We start from the raw sequence: 14,316 nt of genomic DNA, 5'->3' as shown, positions 1-14,316 counted from the left end.
TCATGTAGAAATAATTAAATCGAACAGATTTCTATTACCTGAGGAATATGATCTATTCAACATACACAAAATAATGGCCAGTGGAGAAAGTAGAAGCAATTTTATTTAAAGTAGAGATTTCTACCTCCCCCTCAATAAAAAGATTCAAGTAGTCCCCATCTAAGACCACCTAATACACTCATCTTGAGGAACAGATGGAGCCAAATATTCCTCCAAGTCATTTTTCCCCTCAAGACAACACTTGCTAACTTTCCAGTTTCAAAATGACAAAATCATTGTTTGCCAAAGAAGGATGAGTTTGAGGGTAATAAAAATATACCACATAAACCACCAAACTGTGTCTTATTTATTATTAGTCATACTGTTAGCTTTTGTGAAAGCCATGGTTTATAGGTCAGTTTTCCAAACCTACATATTTTAAGAGTATAAAACATCCCCACATTTAAAGTATGTGCTGTGTACTTTGTGGAGAAGGCACGTATATAACCCAACGCAATGGAAAAGTTGGCTTTCATCAATTACACTGCTGACTGGATTTTGTCTTCTTCAGTCATTGGGATTCTAGATCCCTAATGCATTCTTGCTTTGATGAGTCACATCTGTAATACAATCACTATACTCATCCCCACCTCATATACTGCAACACATTTTCCCCTCCAAGATCTGGCCATAGTCATTTCACAAGAGAAATGAAAAAAAAAAAAAATGATTAAAAGGAAACAGGACAGACAGTGAGTAAGCCATGAACAACTGCCCGAAGAACTGTAAAAATCCAAGATCATTTCCATGTGTTTCAATTAAGGTTGCCACGGGGGGTGGATAAAGAACTGAAGAGAATATTGATAAAGTCGTATCCATTCCCTGCTTTTGTCAGTGTAGTTAGTTAGAGCCAAAGAATAAGGTACAATAACTGGGGAACTTGTAAAGTTTTAACACATAAAAATATCTGGTATAAATCCAAAGCAAACAGTCTAATTTATAATCCTATCAGCCAATCAGACAATATTAAAAGGCACTTTATTCACACATTTTTAACATAAACAGAAAGAAGGACTAAGGTTGTATAACAGTAGTCGTCTTTCAAAGATAAGATAACAAATTAAATGTTTTTCCCTTTCTTATACATCAATTACATTCTATTCTACACAGTTTAGAAATGACTGGTAATAAGAAAAAAAACAGATTTGGTAAACATGCCTCGGCAGTTAAAATCTACAAATCAAGCTAACTATCAAAATGTTGTAAATAACATTTATAGTGTTAGCAAATTTTTCAGGCTATCGTACATTTTTCTACAAAGTCATTTCCTCCATTAAAAGGTATTATAGGTTGAACTGTGTCACCCCAAAATTCATATGTTGAAATCCCAACCCTTTCGGAATGTGACCTTGTTTGTAATTAGGGTATTGGCAGATGTAATTTTGTTAGGATGAGCCCTAATCCAATGCGACCCACGTCCTTATAAAAAGAGGAAAGTTGGACACAGAGAGATACACACAGAGAAAACTTCACATGGCGATGAAGGCAGGGATCGGGATGACATTTCTACAAGCCAAGGAACGCTAAAGATGGCAAGCAAATCTCCAGAAGCTCGGGGGGGAGGCGCGGAACATCCTCCCTCCCAGCCTTCAGAAGGAACCAACCCTGCTGACTCCCGGATCGTGGACTTCTAGCCTCCAGAACTGTTAGGCAACACAACAAATTTTTGTTGGTTAAGCCACCCAGGTTGTTGAACATTTTTACAGCAGCCCTAACAAAGTAATATAAAAGGTTTCAAAGCATAGCTCATGAGACATAAAACTGACCACATACATTTTTCCTAACAATCTCTTTTGCTGAATAGTGCTTTGCAAAATCAATATATCCTCCATATGCTTCTCCTCCCCTTCCCACCCCCATTACTGCAGCTATACAAGGCCATGTCCATCAATTTTCTCCAAGGGAATGTACAAAGAAGTGGCATATGGCATATTGAGATCTGGCCCCTAAGATCATGGCACGCCTCCTCCATACTCTCTTGTTCTCCATCAGCTCACATTTGGACATGGTGACCCACCTTCAACCATACTGGTGAGGTTCATAACATAAGGAGCAGCAGAGCTACTCTGCAGAAGGAATCTGGGTCTCTGACAGTATGGGAATACTCACTTAGAATGTTAGGTGAAAGTAAAATAGCTCTGTTCCTTAAACCACTATATTATTGGGTTTCTCTGCTATAACAGGTTAGTCTTTCGCCCTAATAGAGCGTCAGGGGAACTAAAATATTTCAAACACATGCAATAAAGCAGTATACAGAAAATCAGGTAGATCTCTGAAACATTAACTATGGCCGAATGGGAAAAGTTTATGTGCACATATAGTAAACTGAACTACTATTACAGCTTCAAATTTGAGACAATGCATTTCATGATCTTGGTAGTTGTTAAACTACAATGTAAACCCTTTGGGAAATGTACCAATTCTTATTCTTAAAGATATTTTTAAATTTTTTTATTGATTTTTAGAGAGAGAGGAAGGGAGAGGGAGAGAGACAGAAAACATCGATGTGAGAGCAAAACATTGGCTGCCTCCTGCACGCCCCCTACCTGGGGTCTGCATGTGCCCTGACCAGGAATCAAACCAGCAACCTTTTGGTGCATGGGATGACATTCAACCAACTGAGTACACCAGCCAGGGCTTCTTTCATTTTTTAAATTTCAAAATTTTTCAGTGAGATTAACTTAAGTTAATAATATTGCTATGACTTTACATATATTCTAAAGGTACAAATACCGCCAAAACCGGTTTGGCTCAGTGGATAGAGCGTCGGCCTGCAGACTAAAAGGTCCCAGGTTCGATTCCGGTCAAAGGCATGTACCTGGGTTGCGGGCATATCCCCAGTAGGAGATGTGCAGGAGGCAGCTGATCGATGTTTCTCTCTCATCGATGTTTCTAACTCTCTATCTCTTTCCCTTCCTCTCTGTAAAAAATCAATAAAATATATTTAAAAAAATAAATAAATAAAGGTACAAATACCAATGTAACATAGAAAAAGTTTCACACTCCTCCTCTAATCCCCTCTTTAGGGAGAGCCAGTATGAAGCTGGGAAGGTATCCTTCCAGACTTAGATGTTTTTTTAAATAATACGGTAGTCAAATTTTAAATTTTAAAACCAGAGAGGTTTTAATTTTGGTTTGTGATACACACCTGAAGTCAAAGCCAAAACACGTTCTAATAAGCACATAGAGCCTCTGAATTTCATTACTCTGGAAGAAGAAAAGTATTTTTCAAAGATGCTAATGACCAGCAATATGGCCTATTTCTTGTTCTTAAATGTTTCCCCAAATGTCATTACATGAAACTGGAATATGTGTGACTAGGAGGAAGTTCCTGGAGGACAATCCAACCCTTCTCCATTACTTCATTCTACTGTCGATGAACCATAATGTCTATTTCTGTCTGGTCAAAACAGAAAATTACTCTTCTGGAACTTGGGACGTTTGCCTTTTATTAAGTTACAGGTTTTTTCCAGAGTTAAGTATCCAAATCCTATATGGACGCTTGTCTATCGGAAGACACTTTCTATCTAGTGAATTAAAGAAGAAAATGAGATTAAAACTATTCTCATTTAGTTATTCAGGGACCTTATTAACCTGTAACCATGAATAGAATCTACAATTCCAACTCATAGCGTGTGGGACACACACATGTTCCTGGATTCAAGCATGTGTTCCTATTTAAACTGCTGGAATGTATATAGGGCTCCACAAAGAGTGATAAATATTAGCAAATCTTCTAAGAATGAAGGTCCTTTATGACCACATATGCTGTGTTTTGATTCAGCTTTTAAAATGTCTGAGTCATACAAAGCTGAACCGTCTGCTTTTTACATTTATCTGCAAGTTAAAGAACAATGAAAAAAAAAATTCCTTCCACAAATATCATCTATTTGTCCCATCACGGCCAACCCAAGACAAATCTGAGATTTCTGCTCTGTCCTCTGTTTTCTTCCCCTTGTGGCAAGCCTGCCCTAGAGGAAGGCTGAGCATTCCGAAATGCCCAGGTATTAAGGACAAGTTGGATATTAACCAATGTCAGATACTGCCAAGTCAAAGGCTTCAGGCATAGTACATAAAACTTCAATAGCCTGACCCTAAAGCAGGGATGGAAAACTGTGGTCTGGCACATTCTATTTGGCCTACATAGCATTTTTAATTTTTTAAAAATTTTAAAGCCCTTTAGGATAGCGCCCCCCCCCCCCTTTTAAAAGAAGGTATTTCATCATATAGGATACTGTAGCTCACCTTGCACTATGAACCCCTCATATGTTATGTGCCAGGCAAATGTTTGGAGTATGAGCACCACATAAATTTTTCCACCTCTGAGCCTTCTTACATTCTGGGTCTTCGCCTAGAATGCCTTCCAACCCACCCAAGCCTACCTCTTCACATGGCTAACGTCCACTCTTCTGAAGACCTCAAGAAGTCCTTCCTAATCTCCTAAAGTCCCAGTTAAGTGCTTAATCCTCCATGGCCCCAGACTCTCCTGCTATTTCTGTGACGATATCACCAGACACCAGACTAATTCCTTTAGGGCAGGGATGATGCCTTGCTCATTTTGGTCTCTCCAGTGTGTAGCACACAGCAGGTGGTAAATAAATATTTTCAGAATGAAGAAATGGCAATATAAGCATCAGCTCTGAAAATATTTGCTTTTAATACTCTTGGCAGAGAATGCAGATGAATGATGAAGTTGACAAAAAAAAAAAAAGAAAGTAGATCACACAGAAGTCAAGAGAATAAAGGGCCTTGTAAAGGCCATGTCTGATTACACAGAGGTGTTTTCCCAAGGCTTGATGACCCTCTGCAGCAGTATTTAATCTCATCCATAGTTGCTGCTATATTTTCCCTCTTCCCTTCCCCTAAGGTACCCTACACACACTTTCTAGACCCCAAGAGCAAAGACACAAACACAATAAAGCCAAATAAGTAAAAAAAAAAAAAAAAAAAAACACATAAACTAGAATCAATTTCTCTGAAACAATAGGCATCTTCCCTTATATAAGACAGTTATTTTAAGAAACTGAGCTGATCAGAATTAGTCAACTGCTCTTCATAGTTTCTCATACTCATTGTTTAATCAGCTTCACTCCTATTTCCCTTCGCTATATGTGATGGCACACTGTCTTCATTGAAGACCAGAACTTTCAGAGGACACCCGGGGACAGAAGTGACACGGCTACCGATTGTGAGCAAGTAGGTCTAAAGGTACATCCCGCCCACAGTCATGCTTACTGGAAATGAGGAAAGCTGTGAGGGACCCCTCCGATGTTTGGGGAAGAGCAAAAAAAGGGAGCAGCAATAAAAGAAGATAATCAGAACAGTACACCTGGCAGCCCTCCTTGTCTCCAATTAAAAACCTCATTAGATTTGCCCAGAAGGAGCCTTTTTAGAATGGTTAAGGGACACACAGCATCCCACCCTTGCCTCGCCCTGAGCATCTCCGGCTATCTTATCAGGAAAGAACCTATTCCCTTTCACATGGAAGGGGAACGTTCAGGGGTTTCTATTGAGATGGGTATGGGTATATTTCTCCTTAATTATCACCAAGGCAGGAGTAAAAAGCAACTTACCTTTTGAAAAAAGTCTTCCCCACTTTTGCCTTTTCCTTCGGCAGCAGCTGTAAATAAAAATGTATACATTTAAAATCGTTCCTTTTTTTGCAACCTATGTATTCAAAAACTCCCAAGTATCAGGTAGGAGAATCCAGAGGTAAACAAGATGCCATTCTTGTTCTCCCAAACCTCAGTGTCTGCTAACAGGCCTCATCAGGGATATGAAAGGAATAAAGAGTAAAACACTAGTCCAAACAATTATACTTCCAGCTCCTCTTCCTGTCTGACAGACTCACACATCTCTGTTGTCACACATAGATGAAAGGAATCTCCTTTCATAGCTAAAGAACTATATGAACAAATGCTACCACCAATATAATCGGCTGCAGTGCTCTCAGCACTTCCTGTCTGTAATCAATCCCAGGCCTGAGGCTGCCTTTTCAACCGGGGCTCCGAGAACATGGCCTGCTGAGCTGGGTCAGTTTTATACTGTGCAATGACTATATTCTCTACTTGGATTTCTGTTGGCATTATATGCTACTTTAATTCACTCCTTCATTGGCTTATATAAAGAGGGGGAAAAACACATTAGAATTAAATGGTAATGGTAACGTCACAGACAACAATAAAACTTCATGTAAGATTAATTAAAAGGTCACTGTATTTGAACAGTCTTTTTATATCTAAGTGGTAGCCTATAAACACAGGACAAACCCAGCTCTCTATGTTCAAACATCTTAAGCTTCTGTGAACATTTTTTTTTTATCTGTGGAGGCAGAGGTGGGAAATGTGACTAAAGGGAGAGAGGGGATTTTATCTTGCTTGCAATAGCCTCAAAGTGCATCCTTCAGAGGATAGACACCAAAGGGGTCTCAGATTCCAGTGCAGAAGAACAGGGATTCACTGGAGAAGCCACCCGGGCCTGGACAAAGAAAGGAGCTGGAGCAGTAACTCCTGGAACTTATTAAAATGATTAAAGACCCAAGAAGTAAGGCAGGTCATTCTGTTTGGTGGAGGACTCAAAACTCAAAGAAATTATCTCTACCCTCAAGATAATAACAATATTATAAATTATTTTTTCGCAGGTTTAATGTCACACTTAAATATAAGACAAAACACCTACAATTTTGGGATATGTTTTTATCGATATGTTTTCATCTAAAAAAGAGAGCGCAGAGTACGGGTCTCTGTGCTTACCAAGGGCAATTCGAAGGAAAGTGTGAAAACAGTAGCTAAAAAGATAAAGAATTAAAAATTGTATTCTAATGTGTGGCAGGCTAAATAACACCCCCTAAAAATGTTCATGTCCCAATCTGAGGAACCTATCAATATGTTACCTTACATGGCAAAGGGTATTTTACAGATGTGATTAAATTAAGAATCTTGAGATAGGGAGATTATCCTAAATTATCCAGGTGGATCCAGTGAAATCACAGGGACCCTTACAAGAAGGAAGAAGAAAGCTCAGAGTCCAAAAAAGCAATGTGACAATAAAAAACATACAGAGAAGGGTGTGTGACGACAAACAAGAGAGGTGGAGAGGAGAAAGATACAGATATACTATGCTGCTGGCTTTGAAGATGGCAGAAGGGGCCATAAGCCAAGGACTGTCGGCAGCCTCCAATAGCTAGAAAAAGTAAGGAAATGGATTCTCCTTCAGAGCCTCTGCAGGGAGCACAGCTCTGCCAACACCTTGATGTAGCCCAATGAAACCCATTTTGGACTTCTGACCTCCAGAACATAAGGTAATAAATTAATGTTGTATGCCACTATATTTGTGGTAATTTGTTACAGCAGCAAAACACTAATACATAATGCCAATAGCATCTTAACTTTACTTTTTGCACAAATACACCATCAACAGCATGAATTGAGTGCACACATGGACGTGAGCATTTGAAGCACATATTTCCACAGAAAGATTTTTTGTAGTTAACTCTACAGATTCTGACTTTCTCTCCCTAACTTGGAAATGTATCAACATTAAAGCTTTTAAAAAAAAAACAAAAACATTAAGAGCCAATTTTAAGAACAAAAGCTTACTCTTTCTAAATAAACTAGCAAATGTGGTTGATCCTAGCTAAAGGGGGTCACCCAGGCAAGGTAAAACAGCAGTACCCAAAACTAATGATACAGACTTATTATTAAGTGCCTTGGAGGGACTTCAATTCTGCTACCTCTTGGGCTGTCATTATCTCTAAAGCTAAAAATAGTTTAAAGGGGTCTAATATATAACACAATTGCATGGCAATGAACACTACATACCAGGACACAACATTTTGAAAAAATTCTAGTGACATCAAGGAAACTCATCTTTGAAAAGAAATTTTAGAATCCAAGATATTTTCAAAAGCCTATGAAGAAGGAAGGCAGCTAATCACCCCTTTCACCCACACAGAACTCTTACACAACTTGGAATTCGTCAGTTAAGATTTCATGATACAACTATATTTTATTACAGAAACCTCCTTTAGGACACTTATTTTGTTCATGACAAACTCATTATGTCACAACCTTGAAATGTCCCCATCATTCCAAGTCTGAACAGACTTCATAGAATGGCCTTTCAACCCCAGAATGAATAAAAAGGGGGGAATTTCCTTAGTTAGATCCCAGCTATACTTAACTTTGTTCCAGAAAAACAACTAAGATTTAACCAGAAACTTGCACCTTTTAGCAACCTTATGATTTGAGGGGAGCCAAATGGCAAACTCTTTGGCACCAAAAATTGCTGTCCTTTTTTATGCCAAATGTGTATGTCTGAGAAACTCCAAATGTGAGCCTATTTTCCCCTAAATCCTGAGAAGTATCCATTTCCCAAGACCACAAGTGCCCTCGTAAAAGAATCTGGTTGGATTCTTGGTTAGATCACAGGTACAAACCATGGCTGGTCCCAGTCACTGGCACTTTGCCGGGAGTGTTCTTACCTAATTCCCAGGTTACCAGGTCTCCTGCCGGACTTTTACTGACCACACTCAAGCAAAGCTGTCAAGCCCAAAGAAGCCAATCAAGGGAGAATAATATTTCACCAGAGTATTCTCTCCCCACAGACAGAAATCCTTCTATGCTCAAATATGAAAGTGCAATTCTCAAACTTACTCTAAAATCTTTAATATCAAAATACACAACACTGAAGAAGTGAGAGACTGGGAGAAAGGAGCTTGGGGAACATTTTTTTTTTATAAACTTAGGTATTTTTTTTCTTTTCTCTTTTTCTTTATTAAGGTATTACATATGTGTCCTTATTGCCCCATTGCCCTCACACACCCCCACTCATGCTCTCACCCCCCTGGTGTCTGTGTCCATTGGTTGGGCTTATAAGCATGCATAAAAGCCCTTTGGTTGATCTCTTCCCCTTACCCCCACCCTCCCCTACCTTCCGAGGTTTGACAGTCTGATCGATGCTTCTCTGTCTCTGGATCTGTTTTTGTTCATCAGTTTATGTTGTTCATTATATTCCATAAATGAAAGAGAACATGTGATATTAATCTTTCTCTGATTGGCTTATTTCGCTTAACATAATGCTCTCCAGGTCCATCCATGCTGCTGCAAATGGTAAGAATTCCTTCTTTTTTATAGCAGCATAGTAGTCCATCATGTAAATGTACCACAGTTTTCTAATCCATTCATCTGCTGATGGGCACTTAGGCTGTTTCCAGATCTTAGCTATGGTGAACTGTGCTGCTATGAACATAGGGGTGTATATATCCTTTCTGACTGGTGTTTCTAGTTTCTTGGGATATATTCTTAAAAGTGGCATCACTGGGAGATCGGTCCATTTTTAGGTTTTTGCGGAAACTCCATACTGTTCTCCACAGTGGCTGCACCAGTCTGCATTCCCACCAGCAGTGCACAAGGGTTCCTTTTTCTCCACATCCTCGCCAGCACTTGTCGTTTGTTGATTTGTTGATGATAGCCATTCTGACAGGTGTGAGATGGTACCACGTTGTCGTTTTGATTTGCATCTCTCGGATGATTAGTGACTTTGAGCATGTTTTCATGTCTCTTGGCCATCCTTCTGTCTTCTTTCGAAAAGTATATATTTAGGTCTGTTGCCCACTTTTTGATTGGGTTGTTTATCTTCCTTTTGTTAAGTTGTATGAGTTCCCTGTAAATGTTGGAGTTTAAACCCTTATCGGTGATAACATTGGCAAATATGTTCTCCCATGCAGTGGGCTTTCTTGTTGTTTTGTTAATGGTTTCTTTTCCTCTGCAGAAGCTTTTTATTTTGATGTAATCCCATTTGTTTATTTTCTCTTTACTTTCCATGGCCCTAGGAGCTGTATCGGTGAAGATATTGCTTCGGCATAGGTCTGAGATTTTGCTGCCTGTGGATTCCTCTAGTATTTTTATGGTTTCGCATCTTATGTTTAAGTCCTTTATCCATTTTGAGCTTATTTTTGTGTATGGTATAAGTTGGTGGTCTAGTTTCACTGTTTTGCATGTATCTGTCCAATTTTCCCAACACCATTTCTTGAAGAGACTGTCTTCACTCCATTGTATGTTCTTGCCTCCTTTGTTAAATATTAATTGAGCATAATGGTTTGGGTCAATTTCTGGGTTCTCTATTCTATTCCATTGGTCTATATGTCTGTTCTTGTGCCATACCAGGCAGTTTTGAGAACAGTGGCTTTGTAATACAGCTTGATGTCTGGTACTGAAATCCCATCTACTTTGTTCTTCTTTCTCAGGATTGCTGCAGCTATTCAGGGTTGTTGTTTTATTCCAGATGAATTTTTGGAGAGTTCCTTCTAGGTCTGTGAAATATGCCATTGGTATTTTATGCCATAGGTATTTAATTCCTAGGTATCTTAATTTTTCTGGTGTGATGGTAAACAGGATTGCTTTTTTAGTCTCTCTTTCTGTAAGTTCACTACTGGTGTATAGAAATGCCATAGATTTCTTGGCATTAATTTTGTATCCTGCTACATTGCCAATTTCATTTACTAAGTCTAATAATTTTTTATGGAGTCTTTAGGGTTTTCTATGTACAGTATCATGTCATCTGCGAATGACAGTTTTACTTCTTCTTTTCCAATTCTTTTATTTCTTCTTCCTGTTTGATCGCAATGGCTAGTACTTCCAGTACTATGACAAACAGGAGTGGTGAGAGTGGGCATCCCTGTCTTGTTCCTGTTCTTAGGGGAAATGGTTTTCGTTTTTGCCCATTGAGTATGATGTTGGCTATGGGTTTGTCATATATAGCTTTTATTATGTTGAGGTATGATCCTTCTATTCCCACAAACTTACGTATTATTTAAGATGGTCATTTTACAGACTCAAAAAAGAACAAAGAAAAGTTCAATCTTTTATTCCACAAATATTTAAGTCCCATTCTGGAGAATCAAAATAGTCAAGACCGTGACCTCATTTAACTAGAACCTTGGCCCATATATCCAAAGCCATCCAACCAGTGAGATAAAGCCAAAATTAAAATTCAGTTCTACTGACAACTTTCCCAAAGATCTTTTCAGTCACAACTCTACCCAAATTAAACTTAATAGAACTACAAGTTAGCTATTCTCACTCTAGCTGGTGCACTAAAAAGCTAGTCATTCTACTTTTAACCCAACACTAGAATGAGGCAGCTAATGATAGGTCTGAAGAATAAAGGTTGCTTCTAGACAGTCCACTTGAGAATTGGATTGCAAGGAAAAATATGAGGTATAATATCTTAATTCAATGGCTTTCTCTTCAGTATATTTGGAGGTGGAAATGTTGCCTGTGAAATAAGCCAACCCATACTTGATGTCATGGCATTCCTTGACCTTTGAAGTCTGATTATATTCTGTGGTGTAACAGTTCTATTGAGTCTTCACATTCCCATACACTGATACACCCTCATCTTTTTTATTCCACAGTAACATGAACACACATAATGATTTAGCAGTCTTTTCCTAACTGACTTTACAATATGACTTCTTCTTGATGTTCCAAAATTTAATCGTTTGATTATATAAACCTTGGGTTATTCTTGCCAATGAAAGCAATTGTCTTTATTTTCATGACAAAGAGTAAATTATTTCAATACTACTGAAACATGGCTTCATGGGTTGTGCAGGTAAAGCATTTCATATTTTTAGCTGAACAATTCATTTTTTATGTTTATTGTAATTTCTCCAGTGCTTTGCCATATTTTATTTCATATTTTTGCTTCACAAGAAATATGGGATGGCAAAAGCGATGGCCAATAAAAACAGCGAAAGTTGAAACAGGTGTAAACTATTACAGTCCCCCAAACTACAGGGGCAAGTCTAGTTAATTACTGAATTAAAGGGGGGGGGGGGGACTCAATGTTAAGTTCTTCATAGGCATATGGAAACATGTTTAAATGTCCCTTTCTTTCTGAAATGCTTTTCCATTATAACATCTTATACTTTACAAAGCCAAATCAAAAAACACAGGACTATGCATTTCATATTTAAAGCATAGTATAGAGTATCTTTCAACATTCCCTTGATAAGCAATGGGTTTCTTCACCCCTGTAGAATTTGAGCAGGAAAAAAAACAAGTTCAAACTATAAAAAATAATTGAGAAATAAATCTTCAAATCTGTAAAGATTCTGGGCATTCCTCCCTTTTCTTAAACACAACCAAACTAAGCACATTTGTAACTAAGAAGGCTGCTCTGCCTTAACGTCGTCTGAAAGATAAATGTGTGATCATTAGGTAGCCTGATTCGCCTGTAAAAATATTTTACTGAAAATTCAAAACATTCACTTATGGTATCAGTTTAATCCATGTGCAAAAGTAGCTACACCACATATTTTATTTTGCATATAGTTCTGTTTTCAGAAAAGTTCCCTAACAATTTGTCCCATTCTACTGAAAGAGGTACCAGCAAAAGATGCAGAAGATGTAGTGTCCACATACACCAAAGAACTTTTATGTTCATCAATTATATCTAACACTCTAGACCAGCCGTGAGCAAACTACGGCCCGCGGGCCGGATCCGGCTCGTTTGAAATGAATAAAACTAAAAAAAAAAAAAAAAAAAAAGACCGTATCCTTTTACGTAATGTAAAAGGATGTTTACTTTGAATTTATATTAGTTCACACAAACACTCCATCCATGCTTTTGTTCCTGCCCTCCGGTCCAGTTTAAGAGCCCATTGTGGCCCTCGAGTCAAAAAGTTTGCCCACCCCTGCTCTAGACTGTGTGCAAAGCTCTGAGAATTGATTGAAGAAATAGTAGATATTAAGCCGATTTTTAAAGTTTCTTCAATTTGCAATTAAAATCTTTCAAATGTCCTAACCAACTGAAGAATACTTTCAAGGATAAACTTGAGTAGTGTCATCTGACTGTTGTATATATCACAGTAGGCACTTGGATTCTCAGACTTCATCTTTCCAAAACTCCCTACCTGCCTCCCAGAGTCCACTGTGAACACATCACGTAGCCTGTTAAGAAAAATCAAGAAGAAACAGACAAAAATAAATATAATTTTTAATAGTAGCTGGATATGTAAGAATGGTTTTCTTCTTCCGTTACTTTCTTATTGTTTTATATTTGCAGTGAAAAAGAAAACCCCATGTTCAAACTTGTTTAAGAAACTATAAAACAGGATGCACAGAATGATCTCCTCAAAACTATGGGTTAAATATGGATGTGTGCATGACATATAGTGTATATGTTAGAGAAAAACTACAAACACCAAAATGTTAACAATTGTTATTTGAGTGGTTAAATTATTGGGTCATTTATCATATCTCCTTTGTATTTTCCAGAATGCTTTAAATAGATTGAACTTTCTAATTAGGAAAAAAAAGATAACTATCATTTGAAATCCTTCTTCCTATTGGAGAGTGAACCAAAGTTTATCACTACTGGTTTGTCACAGCATCACTTTCAGTCCACAGTATTTAAAACAGCCCAGCAAAAGTCTGAAGGTCAAAGGTGGATGTAAGCTGCCTAAAGAGGCAGAATGACTAATGCACTCTCCAAGATGAATAATGGATAGTCAATAAATTCGTACCGAGCATAGAACAACACAGACCCTAATTAAACTAGCCCTTTTAGACTGGAATACTGATTTTATGCAGCTTGCAGTGGAGAAGTTTTATTTTATTTTATTTTTTTTTATTATTAGTTAAGGTATTACAAATGTGTCCTCATCCCCCCCATTAACCCCCAACCTCCCCCCCACACACAAACTCATGCTCCCATCCCCCTGTTGTCCATGTCCATTGGTTTGGCTTATATACATGTATACAAGTCCTTCGGTTGATCTCTTCCCCTTACCCCCGCCCTCCCCTACTTTCCTTCTGGGGATTGATAGCCTGATTGCTGTTTCTCAGTCTTTGGGTCTGTCCCTTTTCATCAGTCTATGTTGTTCTCTATAATCCACAAATGAGTGAGATCATGTGGTATTTATCTTTCTCTGACTGGCTTATTTCACTTAGCATAATGCTCTCCAGTTCCATCCATGCTGTTGCAAAAGGCAAGAGTTCCTTCTTTTTTACCGCAGCATAATATTCCATTGTGTATATGTACCACAGTTTTCTAATCCACTCATCTGCTGATGGGCACTTAGGCTGTTTCCAAATCTTAGCTATGGTGAATTGTGCTGCTATGAACATAGGGGTGCATATATCCTTTCTGATTGGCGTTTCTGGTTTCTTGGGATATATTCCTAGTAGTGGGATCACTGGGTCAAATGGGAGTTCCATTTTTAGTCTTCTGAGGTAGCTCCATACTGTTCTCCACAGTGGCTGCACCAGT

The 14,316-nt window shown here is 38.3% G+C and overlaps 1 protein-coding gene across 5 annotated transcripts in view; it reads right to left on the bottom strand.

Annotated features, from left to right (window-relative positions):
* Positions 1-14,316, bottom strand: part of BICC1 (BicC family RNA binding protein 1) — a 246,175-nt gene that overhangs the window by 166,331 nt on the left and 65,528 nt on the right. For all 5 annotated transcript variants that reach the window (XR_004972200.1, XM_036336793.1, XM_036336794.1 and 2 more), the window contains exon 2: positions 5,613-5,659. Coding sequence is in view for 4 of the 5 variants with exons in the window: in XM_036336793.1 (XP_036192686.1) it covers positions 5,613-5,659 (47 nt within the window). In the remaining variant the exon portion in view is untranslated. The remainder of the gene's footprint in view (positions 1-5,612; positions 5,660-14,316) is intronic.

The sequence above is a fragment of the Myotis myotis genome, unplaced genomic scaffold (genome assembly GCF_014108235.1).
Source record: "Myotis myotis isolate mMyoMyo1 unplaced genomic scaffold, mMyoMyo1.p scaffold_m19_p_15, whole genome shotgun sequence".
Taxonomy (NCBI): Eukaryota; Metazoa; Chordata; class Mammalia; order Chiroptera; family Vespertilionidae; genus Myotis; species Myotis myotis.
This window is presented reverse-complemented; position numbering and strand designations above follow the sequence as displayed.